General features: G+C 37.5%; 1 protein-coding gene across 1 annotated transcript in view; it reads left to right on the forward strand.

The window, feature by feature from the left end:
- LOC140226552 (uncharacterized) overlaps positions 1-9,990 on the forward strand; it is a 77,952-nt gene extending 67,962 nt beyond the window's left edge. Inside the window, exons 4-9 of the mRNA XM_072307002.1 lie at positions 641-778; positions 1,243-1,435; positions 3,028-3,119; positions 4,184-4,312; positions 6,079-6,128; positions 7,301-9,990. Coding sequence (XP_072163103.1) covers positions 641-778; positions 1,243-1,435; positions 3,028-3,119; positions 4,184-4,312; positions 6,079-6,128; positions 7,301-7,484 — 786 coding nt within the window. The 3' untranslated portion in view covers positions 7,485-9,990. The remainder of the gene's footprint in view (positions 1-640; positions 779-1,242; positions 1,436-3,027; positions 3,120-4,183; positions 4,313-6,078; positions 6,129-7,300) is intronic.
- The last annotated feature ends 2,426 nt before the right edge of the window (positions 9,991-12,416 follow it).

The raw sequence follows: 12,416 nt of genomic DNA on the forward strand, positions 1-12,416 counted from the left end.
GTATAAACTAATGTCTGTTGAAATTGACAGCACATGAAACAATGCCTCCTGTGAAGTAAATGACACACTGTATGTGAGGTATGATCTCCCAGGTGGGATATTGCTAACTTCAAGGAGAATAATATTTTCCCCCTCATTTTATTCCCACGGTTATTGACTTCATACTCAAACACCCATCAAACTGTCTAGGAAGTTCCACCTGTTGAAATGTATGATGTATTGAATATTTCATTTGTTGTTGTGTTGTTGTTTGAGTTTATTTGGCATAGTATCATTCCCAAATAAGAATATTTATGCCAAATATTTGTTTACAAATTGATTTCAATTCCAATTTTATAATTTCTTTTTACATTTTCATAGTTATCATAGTTTTTATTATTATCAGTATTATCATTATTATTATTATTATTATTATTATTATGATGATGATGATGATGATGATGATTATCATTATTATTACTATTATTGTTATTATTATTACAACAATAATAAAAAAGAATCTGCACATGAATATATTAATAAACAGTCCCCTTCAGTAGTCCCAGTTTGAGTTGCCCATCGTCAATGCATTATTTAGTATTCTACAAGGAAAGAGTTGTATCATCATATGCTTCTCTTTCTTTCTTTCTTTTTTCTTCAGTATCCATCATACTTTGCCCTCAATCTGGCAATAACTGAGAACAAGATCCTTGAGGAGGCCAAAGCTCACGGTGCCAAGCATCCCGACAAGATGAAAGAAGGGGGCCAGAGTGATGAGGCTGACTCGTCAAGACTAGCGGTGAGAAATGGTGCCTCGGCCTTGAGCTGAGACTAGTGGCCCTACATGCAAGAAAGACCATAGGGATTTTGTTTTTCTTAAGTCCTACAAATACTTATCTGGAAATATTGACTGATCTTGAAATGGTATGGTGTTGATATCTCAGTGATATTACCTATGACTTGGATATTTTACAACAGTCAGGCTTCCTTTTAAATGTTCCAAAGGTAAAAGTTACAGATTGAGCAGAGAAGCAATACTAGCTTTTTTGTTCTTTTTTAAAACAGTTGGTAATGGAAAAGAAGTCATATGATATAAACCACAAAATCATTTTGCATGTTTACAGAAAATATTGTCAAAGTAAATGTTTCTACTTAGCTTATCATATTTGTGATGATGTAGTCAGACAAATCAAAGTAGTCTATGATGCAGTTTATCATCAATGATAAATGCTGATTATTTTCAACTTTTCTGGTCATAAACAGAGGAGAAATCTGCTATACCAGAACAGCGTTAAGGCGTGGCTGAATTACTTCCGCAACGAGCACCGGCTGGTCACGGTGGATGTTTCCTGCGGTGTCGGCGACCTCATCTGGCACCGAGTCTGCGACTTCTTCGGACACGACTTGGAGTTCCTACCCAATAAGACAGTCAACACAGTTGTCCTCTTTGCTTTCGGTGAGCATGTAATAGTAGCCTCCAGATAGTGCCTACAAGATTCTCATGACAAAATTACGGTAGTGACCTGCTCAGAGCATAAAAGCTAACTTTCCCCATCAAACATGAAGGTGAATATAGCTAGTAGACAAACACGTTACCAACCATGTATATCTTATTACTCCAAGAGGTTCTTCATTAAACCAACGGTTTTGCAGTTTCTTATCAAATGCAAGAATTGGATCTAACCCACACATCTGTTAGTATCTGAACTGTTGAATGCGATAGCTAGTGAAGGGTCATCATGTGTGCAGCTGAACTATGTTTGACATGGAAAAAAAAGAGAGAGAGACAGGATGCTGTCGTCAACAAGGTGACCAACAGATTAAAGGGGTGGTATAGTTTGGGTTTAGATGGGATTCAGATTTTATAATTTTGCAAAATGATTAGAAACCACTAATGAAATATTGAGGCCTTACGATTCTAAGAGGTATTCAGAGTTTATTTGATGGAAACTGGTTTTGTAATGGCTGAGAATATCCATAAGGACAGAGGTCCTCATAAAAGATGGGACCCACATTTTATTAGGACCACTTTGTTTGACTCGGTTTTTTGATATCTCAGCCATTTCAAACCCAATTTCCATCAAATAAACTTTGAGTACCTCCTAGAATTGTATGCCCTTTGATATTTTATTAGTAATTTCTCCAAAAAGATTAAATCTGAATTCCACACCTCAACCAATACTATACCACCCCTTTATTAAATAGAGTGTCTCATCTTTTACCTTGCACTCAGTCTTTCTCCATTGCACTTGTGTACTATGTTATAAAGTGTCTCTAGACAATGATTCATTTTTTCTAGGATTGATGATGACAACTCATTTGTTGTTGTCAGTGTTGTTATAGGGATGGTTATATCACACCAGTGTCAGCCTGCTGGTCAGTAGTGAGGGAGAAAAGGGGCATTGGGTAGCCACAAATCCAAAGCAGTTTGTTCAGTACTTGGTGGCCAGTCTTGAACAGTACTTTTGTGACAAACTGTCGGATGTTCTAATCATTCTGTTTTTCCTTTTTCAGCTTCTTTCTGGCTGCTAGCTAGTATTGTGCTGTGACAAGTGTAAATCTCAAACTAATCAAGAAACAGTTTGATTACTGTGCAGTTTCTCATTGTGTGTCTCTGAGCATACTCTTGGAAAAGGTGAAATAAGGGTCCCATATCATAAAACTTGTCAGTAACAACTGCCACATTTCTGTGACAAATTTGCTCTCAGCCAATCAGGTGCAAGGAATTCAGTAGCTTATAACAACTATCTTAACTTGTTATTGATAGCAAGTTTTATGAAACGGGGCCCAGGTGTACACTCCCACATGTATTACTTCCTAGTGAGGTACAATGTATGTTGTGTAGAAGGCAACACTGTTGACAAGCATTGATATGTTACAGTCCTGGAATATGTTACCTTCCTAACAGATTCCATTTCAGGAAAGATGCATAATTCCTTTTATCAGTGGTTCCTACTTTGAATTGTCTGACATCTTCAGTTTCTGGGCTATTCTCTTTGTCTCACCTTCGACCCCTGTCTTTGACCCTTGACCTCTGGCGTATCACAGATAACTATGACTACTCAGCAATAGATCTACAGCGATACCACATGGAACTTATACACCTCAAGAGCATCTTACCCAAGCCTGACATGTCCGTGGTGAGTGTCACAGAACTCAGTCACATCTCATACTCATAGCTGCCTAACTTTTAGTTAAATTCAGTAATTATTAGTAATTTCAGCATGTGTGACTACTGTATTTAGCCTGCGTAAAATCCTACACATTGGTAATTTTCCATGATAAATATACTTTGTGCCTCTATGCACAACAACCAACCATTAGTAGTTTTCATAAGAATGATTAGTACACTGTCATGTTGGCAGCTATACATACTAAGAAAATAAGAACGGAGTCAGAATGTGTCTTACAATTGAATTGTGTTCAAAAAATATATAGATATGCCATTTTTCAAAATGCCATGAAAATGGTCAGTGAAGTACTTCAGCATAACGAAAAACAGAATTGTATAGTGATAAAGAAAACCTCGTCAGACAAAGTTGCAGTGATTTTAGAAGGTTCAAATGGAAAAAAAAAAAATGTTACCTCTTTGTGTGCTAGGTTCACTGTGACTCATTCAGCAGCTTGCCAACTTTGTATACTTTACTCAACTGTACAATCACTCACAAACTGATCAATAAAAGCCACAGTACTTTGAAAGTGCCGTGCTCATGGTTTTGCAGCAAAATTTACATTACAGCAAAGCGTGCAGTTTTCTCTAAAACTTTGCTGTGCAGCATTTACAAGCATTAACATTTCTATTCAGATTGGTGTGTGTGTCAGATCACCTATTAGCAGTTCAGTTTTTCACAACATGAATGTATATCATAATGACAGTACAGGTATTAAATTGTGATCTTGGGTAGATGTGAATGTACTGTCTCTTTTTCACACAGAGAAGTTTCATAATGATGACTGGTTTGCTGATTTGGACACAGGACACAAATAGAAGAAAATGGAAGAAACCATTGTTTCCCCAAAGTGCTCAAGCATCATGGTCCTACAATAAAGTGGCACCTAGAGGGGTTACACCTTGGCACATAAACAATTAAGAAAACAACAACTGTGATATTAAAGCAGGAGCATTGTAAAGTTGGCTTAGTATATGGAGCAAGAAATCACTGTCAGTAATTATCACATGTCAATGTTTATTTCTGCTCTATAGAGTGCAGCCCTACATGAACTGAGCAAACACATAGACAAGGCAGCGCCCACAGCTGAGTCCTTCTGTGTGGACCTATCAGACACACCCATCACCAAGGACAAGGTCCAAGTTGGAGACACCAAATACGAGGTAGATATCTAGTGACTGGGTTTTGATACTCAGTGGGTGTTAATAGACTGAATGTGTTCTGGGCCCCATTTCATGAAAGATGTTAGGATAGCAACTCTTGCTGGAATGGCAACTTCCAATAGCAACAGCTAATCAGGAAGCTGGATTCTTGTCGTTACCATGACAATTGCAATTCCAGCAAGAGTTGCTATCATGTCAACTTTTTATGAAACGAGGCCGTGGTGAAGTTGTTGCAAAGCAGTCATGAATATAAATGCTGTCTACACCAATATTTCCAGTTTGAAATTTAAATTTTACTTTTTTTTATATTCTATTAAAGATATATCAAATATGACAAAATAGAATGAAAAATGATATCCCACTTGGATGTGCAATAAGATATTACCAGCCTTGATACATAATATAATGGTCAATTTAATATCTAGATTTAGATTCTTAGTGCATTATCAGGTTTAGATTTAAATGCCAGGTTGTGAATGCTTGTATACCTCAATTCATATGGACTCTCCTAACCTATCTAAATATTAGAAAGAAAGCACATACTCTGAGAAAAAAATATACTGAGAAAAGACGCTCTGATGAAGTTCAAGGTCTATTTAACTGTGCAGTGAACTCCCTAAAGCAACAACAATGAAGAGATTATCAGATTAAGCTCAAATTGAGCATGCTCTGTTAACACATTCTATCTATGACAAGTACAAACTTTAAAAGCAAACAACAGAAAATTCACTGGCTATATCTCAAAACTGCAAGCCCACTTGACTTAAGCTCCACTGTATACATGCATGCTCTCATCCATATTAGTGACACAGGATACATAACATTCACATAATATTAAATGGGTGAGTCAAATACCGGTTAGTGGTTGGCTAAACACAGTCACGTGATGGAGGCACATTGGTTATGTTCGCCCATGGGCAGAACATTTTTGTAATGTTCTCCCATGGGAAAACATTTTCACGTAACAAATGACAGAAGGACCAGCGCACAGTGAATTTGGCCCTGCGCGAGCGATCGAGTGCGTTGTGCTGGTGGTTGACGTTGACGTTTTTGACTAACCCATATTGATATAACAGATGATGACTTTTGTTGTCGGGAACACGTACCAAACTTTCCACCCTCAGGGTTTGCCATGCTAGTTCGGGAGGCTATAAGTCCCTCAATAGCATTTCAAACCCTTCAGTATGTTCCCTCCCCCGCCAGTCATCATCTATACAATGTTTCATACCTGAACTTTTGAAACATAAACCAAAGTTATATGAGGAACTGTAGCAATTGGAACCAGATCTATCTTGAATTCACAAAAAGTTATTCTACATATCCAATGACTTGCCACTCAGTCACATAGAAGATAAGTGAAGTTCAACATGCCCCCGCACTCAGGGTCTTGAGGATTAACTTTCAATCTTCCCTCTCAGCCCTTATGACTAACCAATATACCACTTGTAGAACCCTACACCTGACTCACGTGATGAAATTATTCCACTCCTCATCCCTCTGTACAGCACTTGGTCTTTCTACATCAGTGATCTCTATTGAAATTGGCCTACCCACACATGTCCACAATTATTCACATTTCTAAACATACAAAATTATCTGTATTAAATTGGCTGTAACCCCACGTATTCACACGTGTTAAAACACAAACAAACTCTCTCAATAGTTTGAATTTCTGCAGGATTTCAACTACAAGACTCCATTGGGGGGACAAAAAATTGAATGTCAATGTATCTAACATATACCTTCTTGCTTTTTCTCCCTGATAGAAGCGTAGAGAGACCAAGTTCCTAGAAGTGGAGGACACATACCTAGACAGGTAACTATCATTCAACACAACAGAATAGATACTACCCTATGATGCACAAAGGAAGCATGTGACACAGTGTATGATTTTGTATTAATTCTGTCTTTGAGTGTGGACAAGTGTAGCATTCTGTATACCATGGCATTTGGGTTGTGCAAACATGATATTTTGCGAATCGAGACAATTCATGAGTGCAGTAGATCGCCAGGCACATGGAGCAATGGAATAAGAATTAACTTATCATCTCATTTAAGCAGGAAAAAAAATGGCTATTTCTAATTTGTGAGACGATGATTTCTCGCACCTACAATGTACAATGGAGCAGTATTTTGGGGTGCTATCAATTTCCAAAAAATCAGTCAACCAGTGAGAAATGTACAGCCACTGTGACAAAGATGTACGGATGCTACTTTGATAACAAGTTTGTGCACTCATCCTACTGAGAGAGCGAAGGAATACTTCTTTTCCATTGAGCAGACATGACACTCATGTCACTTTTCCATTGAGCAGAAATGACACTCATGTCACTTGCTTCCTTTTTGGTCAAAGGAGGGTGTAGATTGATATTAAAGAGTACTAGTGTCTTCCTTTGTAGAGGGGCAGATTCTTTCACAGCCAGGGAGAGCATTCATTAGGGCAGGAAAGACGTTTGTCCAGCATGCACCTAAAGCACATCTAAATGTTTTATGTCTCATTGCCCTGTATGGAACATTCACTGAGGCAATGACAATTGCTGTCGTGTGGAAAACGGACGCCATATTCTGCCTTAAATTATATTTTATAAAAATGCTATAATACCATAATACTTCCTAAATTGGGACTTTATGAATCTGGAGCCACAGCAACAGATTGCCAAATACTTGCTCTCCCTCATCAAGATTCACAGGAAATCTAGCAATTTTTCCTCCTTGAAGATATCATATATATACATAACATTTCTGGCAATAAGAGGACGACACTTGTTTTGAGAATATCTGTTTACTCGAATGAGAAAGACATCAATGCTCTTGGCATTGCTGTGTTTATGTTATGCTATCTTATGCTGTGTTATGTTATATTCTGCTGTGTTAGATTAAGACTTTATTTATATTATAAAGGCTAGCAAGATTGCACTTTAAAGGGCCTCATCAACCGTGTATGTTGATGCAATATTCTGTCTTTTATTTCTGCATGTCACCCCCAAGGTACATCTTCATTAGTTCAGACAAGAAAGAGCGCGGGCGGAAGACCAGTCTCTACCAGCAGATCTTTAAGGTCCTCGCCACGACGGAAAACGAAGTCTGTCTCTTCCCGGAGGAGGTCGACACCAAAATTTGCCAGGAGATCGCTTACTGCTTTGCCAACTACAGACACCCCTCTGCCAGATAGAAACCACCTCCGCCACAAGGAGTGGGGAGACAAAAAAGACCAAAAAGAAGAAGAAAAGAAAGAAATGAAGAAACATGAAAGGGGACAAAATAGTTTCATAATTCCAGCAAAGACGATCCGGTGCATAAACATTGTTGCTTTCTCTTTTTCATAATTTCTGCTTCAAGCAGCAGCCGGACCAAAAGTATGCCAAAGTGTAAACTGTGAGCAGACAGCGGATTCTGTAGCAGAGGATATGTTCTCCTCTGTTTATATTCCTGTCCAGAAAAGTAAACCACTAAACAAAAGGAGCAATATGCAGTAGAAACCCCCCAAACCAACAGCAGTGTGAAACAGGCTTGCTGTCTGCCAGTCATGAAATATTTAAGTTAGTAGCTGAAAGATAGGTTAGATCCCTCTTCTGGTATGATGTGTTGAAAAAATTTTCTTCTCCGGTTCCTAGATCAATCAGACAGAAATGCATAATCTTCTTTTTCTTTAATCATAGAATATAATATGCAATGGGACGATCATGTCTGTAGAGTGGCCATTAACACTCCACGTCATGTTAGAATGACCTTTGACCTTTGATCCCATCAATATGAGAGTGAACAATGCAACTGCAGTCACTTCAAAGCATGAGGCTCCCTCCACCCCCCCCCCCCCCCAAAAAAAAAAAAAAATGTTGGACTTCACATGATAAAACCAGATGTATGTAAATGAAAGTAAATTGTTGAAGGCCTTATCATTCAATTGCCTGTTCCTTCAATCTATCTATAAGGTTAAATGGTTTTAACTTTTCTGAGCTCAACTTTGTTGCAGGCTGTAAATATGTTTGTGTGTTAGCACTTTTTTTTTTTTTTTTCACCCAAGTATTGTAATTGATATTGCAGTTTCTTTGGTTAACGTTTCAATAAGAAACTAAAGAAATTGCAAATATTTCTCTGAAATATCTGGAAAATAAAACACAAAGATGTTAATGCTGTGCAACTGAAATAAAGTGTATATTTGTGACTTGACGCACTTTGCACATGGTGTCGTTTTAGAAGTCGGTTCACTCTAGAGGAAAAACAAAAAACAAAAACAAATGTATGAATAGGTTAGGTCATATGATGAACACTGGTATGGCTTTGTGATTTTTACCAAGATTTGGATCTTGTTTTCTATATGTGTTTAATACTCAAAAGTTGTTCATTTTAGTAGTAGACATGATTTGTGTGTGTTTTGCCCATGATGTGGCCCACTTTCTCATATTTCAATGACATTTGACTGAATAAGGTGCCATGTTCATCACCAGAAATGGTTTGCTGAATTATTTTGGCCACAGTATACGTTGTGGAGTTCTCCGCTAAAGTCACAAATTTGATGTCGAGAAATTTGGCACAAGTATTAGCACAGTATTAGATGAGGATGAGACCTGTTTGTATTCTGATATAAGATTTGCTATGTGTGCAGTGGTGTAAGTACTGTCATCTTATTATTTTACACTGCACAGATTAATACAGGCTCAACTGGTGACACCACAAAGGTTGCTAGATTTGCGTGGCATTATTAGATAGACTTTTCTATAAAGTGCACAGTCCACAGATCGGGCCAAAGGCATTAAACTGTACATCTAATATGGCCCTCTTCTGTACATGTGTGGCTTTTGGAAGCCCATTGTACATTGATGTTGAGTGTGAAAATAGAAACTCACAAGACATTTGGCGGCACTTGCTTGATGTATTGCATATTGAAGCTGCATAAAAGCTTGTAAAAAAAAAAAAGTTTCCGGATACCTGGACTACGTCTGTACATATTTGACGGTTGATGGATCTGGATCCTGTTTCCTATTGGTTATTTATTTTTTCTTCAGTGTGCATGAAATGAGGTACATGGTGAATGTGGTATGGTAGGCAAAATTTGCCTTTTTATAATTGTACATATATGTATGTGTTGATATAAACAATAATTACCTTCTATATTGATTCAATACGTTATATAAATAACAGATATATATATAAAGAATTGACCATTTCATTCATTTTCAAAGATGTGTTGAAGTCATATATGAAATGATACGGTGTACATAGCTTTTGTACATTTTAACAGTTTGTGTTATTAGAATTTGCCAAGTTACAAAATTTGATATGATTCATTTATTTGTGATTCAGATTTCACGTACAGTATATTTTACATTTTCTATACAGTTACAGGCAAAACTATTCTTTGTCCATGTAGTATTATAATGTCCAGCCGTGTGAGGTGTGTCTAGAGTGACAGTAACCATGGCAACAGACATACATGCCCAAAGTGTGAGGGCATGCCAGGTCAAAGCACACAAAGACTAGAAGTAGCAGTACTCCTTTACTAACCTACACATGTGAAAAGCCCATTACAACAATTCATGAATGCTCAGCATAAGGCTTGTGTTCTATTTATTTATACCAGACAAAAACAAACATGGCAGAGGTTCTCATCACATTCTCATTGTTAAAGTTTGTGTATCTCTTTTGCAGCCCTGAAAATTAGATTCCTTTCATTTTCTAGAGGGAGGTACATGTAATTCAGACATTACCTCAGAATAATAAAACTGGAAACTTCATTAAAACAGAGGAGATACAGTACTAAATATTTCCAGTTGATTTATTGAGACCCTGGGGGGCATTTCATGAAGGAACGAACTTGTCGGATAAAATATCTGACAAGTCAATTATATCCGAAAAGTTTTGAGAAATTCTTTACTCTGATTGGCTGATTTCTCTGAACTTGTCGGATATAATTGACTTGTCGGACATTTTATCCGACAAGTTCCTTCATGAAATGCCCCCCTGGATAGATTACAACCATTATTCTTGGTACAAAAGGGGAGTGTATTCCCCGAGTGACATGGGATTAGTTTTTTCATTAAAAAAATAACAACAGCAAATATTAGGTGTATAACCATAAGTATAAGCATAAGATTTCAAATACAATGTTGAGAGACATTATTTGTCAACCATGAATAATTTTGTGACATTTGCAAATGGGATATACCATCTTTAAAGAAACAAAGAATTCAAGCAACACATGTGGCAATGAAGATTAATAAAGTAGAATTTCTTTAAGATGAAATGTCATTAATAAGATTAAGTAGCACTACACACTTAGATAGATAACACACACACACACACACACATACACACACACATCACAGAAATAAGCAGCAATTATGATGCAGTGTCCAAAAACACACATAATATTGTTTGTAGTGTTCCAAGTTATGGTGTATGACAATCTATTTTCTCCTTCTTTCAGGTTTTTCATAACCAGTCAAGTTCCATCGCATCTACAAAATGTCTTTCTTTCTTTCTTTCTTTCTTTCTTTATTTATTTTGTTGTTTTGTTTTTTTCTTTCTTTCTTTCTTTCTTTCTAGGTTTGAAAGTGAATACACTGCTGGGTTCTAGAAGATAGTGCGTAAAGAATTCCTGGCCACTGAGATGTTTCTCGTAATTCAAGAAGGGAAAGATGTTATATTTGCTAATGAAAGTGAAATGGGGGAAAATGTGCATTTCTCTTTTTGTAATGTATATACTGTAACTTTGAGTGAAATAAGAGGAAAGACACACTGGTGTTCATGTGTGTTTCTATTGACCAAATATTTTACTAAGAAGCATTTGCCATAAACTGTAATGTAAACTTGTATCATGTTATGATTTTAAATATTTATCTGTACCAAGATATTTTAGTGTACAAAAATTGTATGTTCAGCATTTTGTCTTGTTGCAATCATTACTTTGTGTGCATATGTTTACTATACATGTGGTTTGTCTATGCAATGTACTAGTAACGTGTATTGCTCTCAAACAAGCAGCATTCATTTTCAGTCCCATGCCCAGGATTGAAAGAATATATGCAACACACAGACAGACCGACAGCGCTATGTACAGCTTGCTTTATGAATTTTACATTCAGAGGTGCCCTATGAATCAAACCTACTTCATTTGAAAAATGTGTCTAACACATTTAACCCGTTTAAGTGCTTTGAATGTGTGTCACAGAAAACCCCCATAAGCATTGTACCCACTGGGTGATTTCAAGTTTGGTGCTAGTGCTAGTGCTAGTGCTATCTCAGCACTAGCACCGGCGATAAAACCGAACTTGAAATCACGTCGGTGTTGGGAGTTGACCTCAAAAATTATGACGTATTTCCGGTTGCTGGTGCTGGGCTCGGTGTTGAATGTCGTCTGCTGAACCGAGCTCCGCCGATTGTGTTAGCGATTTACGTGCTTTTTCGCCATTGACTAACACTAGCCCCTAGGGATTAACATTTTCGTCATTTCAAGTTCGGTGCTGGTGTTAGCGTTGCCGCGCGAGACCCGTATTCACTTCCATAATAGATGCACGTTTTACGTGCAAAGTCTATGCTCATGCAGTTGTCGCCCACGTAAAGAACACGAACACTCTATACATAGCTATATAAATCTGAGTCTGGGAGCAAAATTAAGATAGATATATTTTGGGGAATGGATGAAATTTGTGGCATTTTAATCCGTCTTTCTCACTATGTGTCTTAAACTAAGCAGTTTTGGCTACATCTTTTAATATTTGACTGTAATCACGCGCCATCACTTTTTTCGTCGCGCAATTCCCGCGAAGCTCGCGGTGCTGTGATTCCAACACCTAGTGCTGGTGATCGATAATTTTGATCGGTATCGCCTCGTTAATCTGACCGTCGGTGTTGGAGCTCGATTTAGTGCTGTTATTTGGGGGATAGCACTAGCACTAGCACTAGCACTAGCATTAGCACCGAACTTGAAATCACCCACTGTCCAATGTCCCTGGTACTGAAAGAGTGCACAAAAATACAGAAATACTGCACTAGTATGGATGTTGTACCTTATGGAAACTAGCCACCACTGATTGACAGCTGGAAGAAGTGTTAACATGTCGAGTAGAGACAAATTCTTGTACAGTGACATGGATTGCTGAAA

Source organism: Diadema setosum, chromosome 3, assembly GCF_964275005.1.
Source record: "Diadema setosum chromosome 3, eeDiaSeto1, whole genome shotgun sequence".
Lineage (NCBI taxonomy): Eukaryota > Metazoa > Echinodermata > Echinoidea > Diadematoida > Diadematidae > Diadema > Diadema setosum.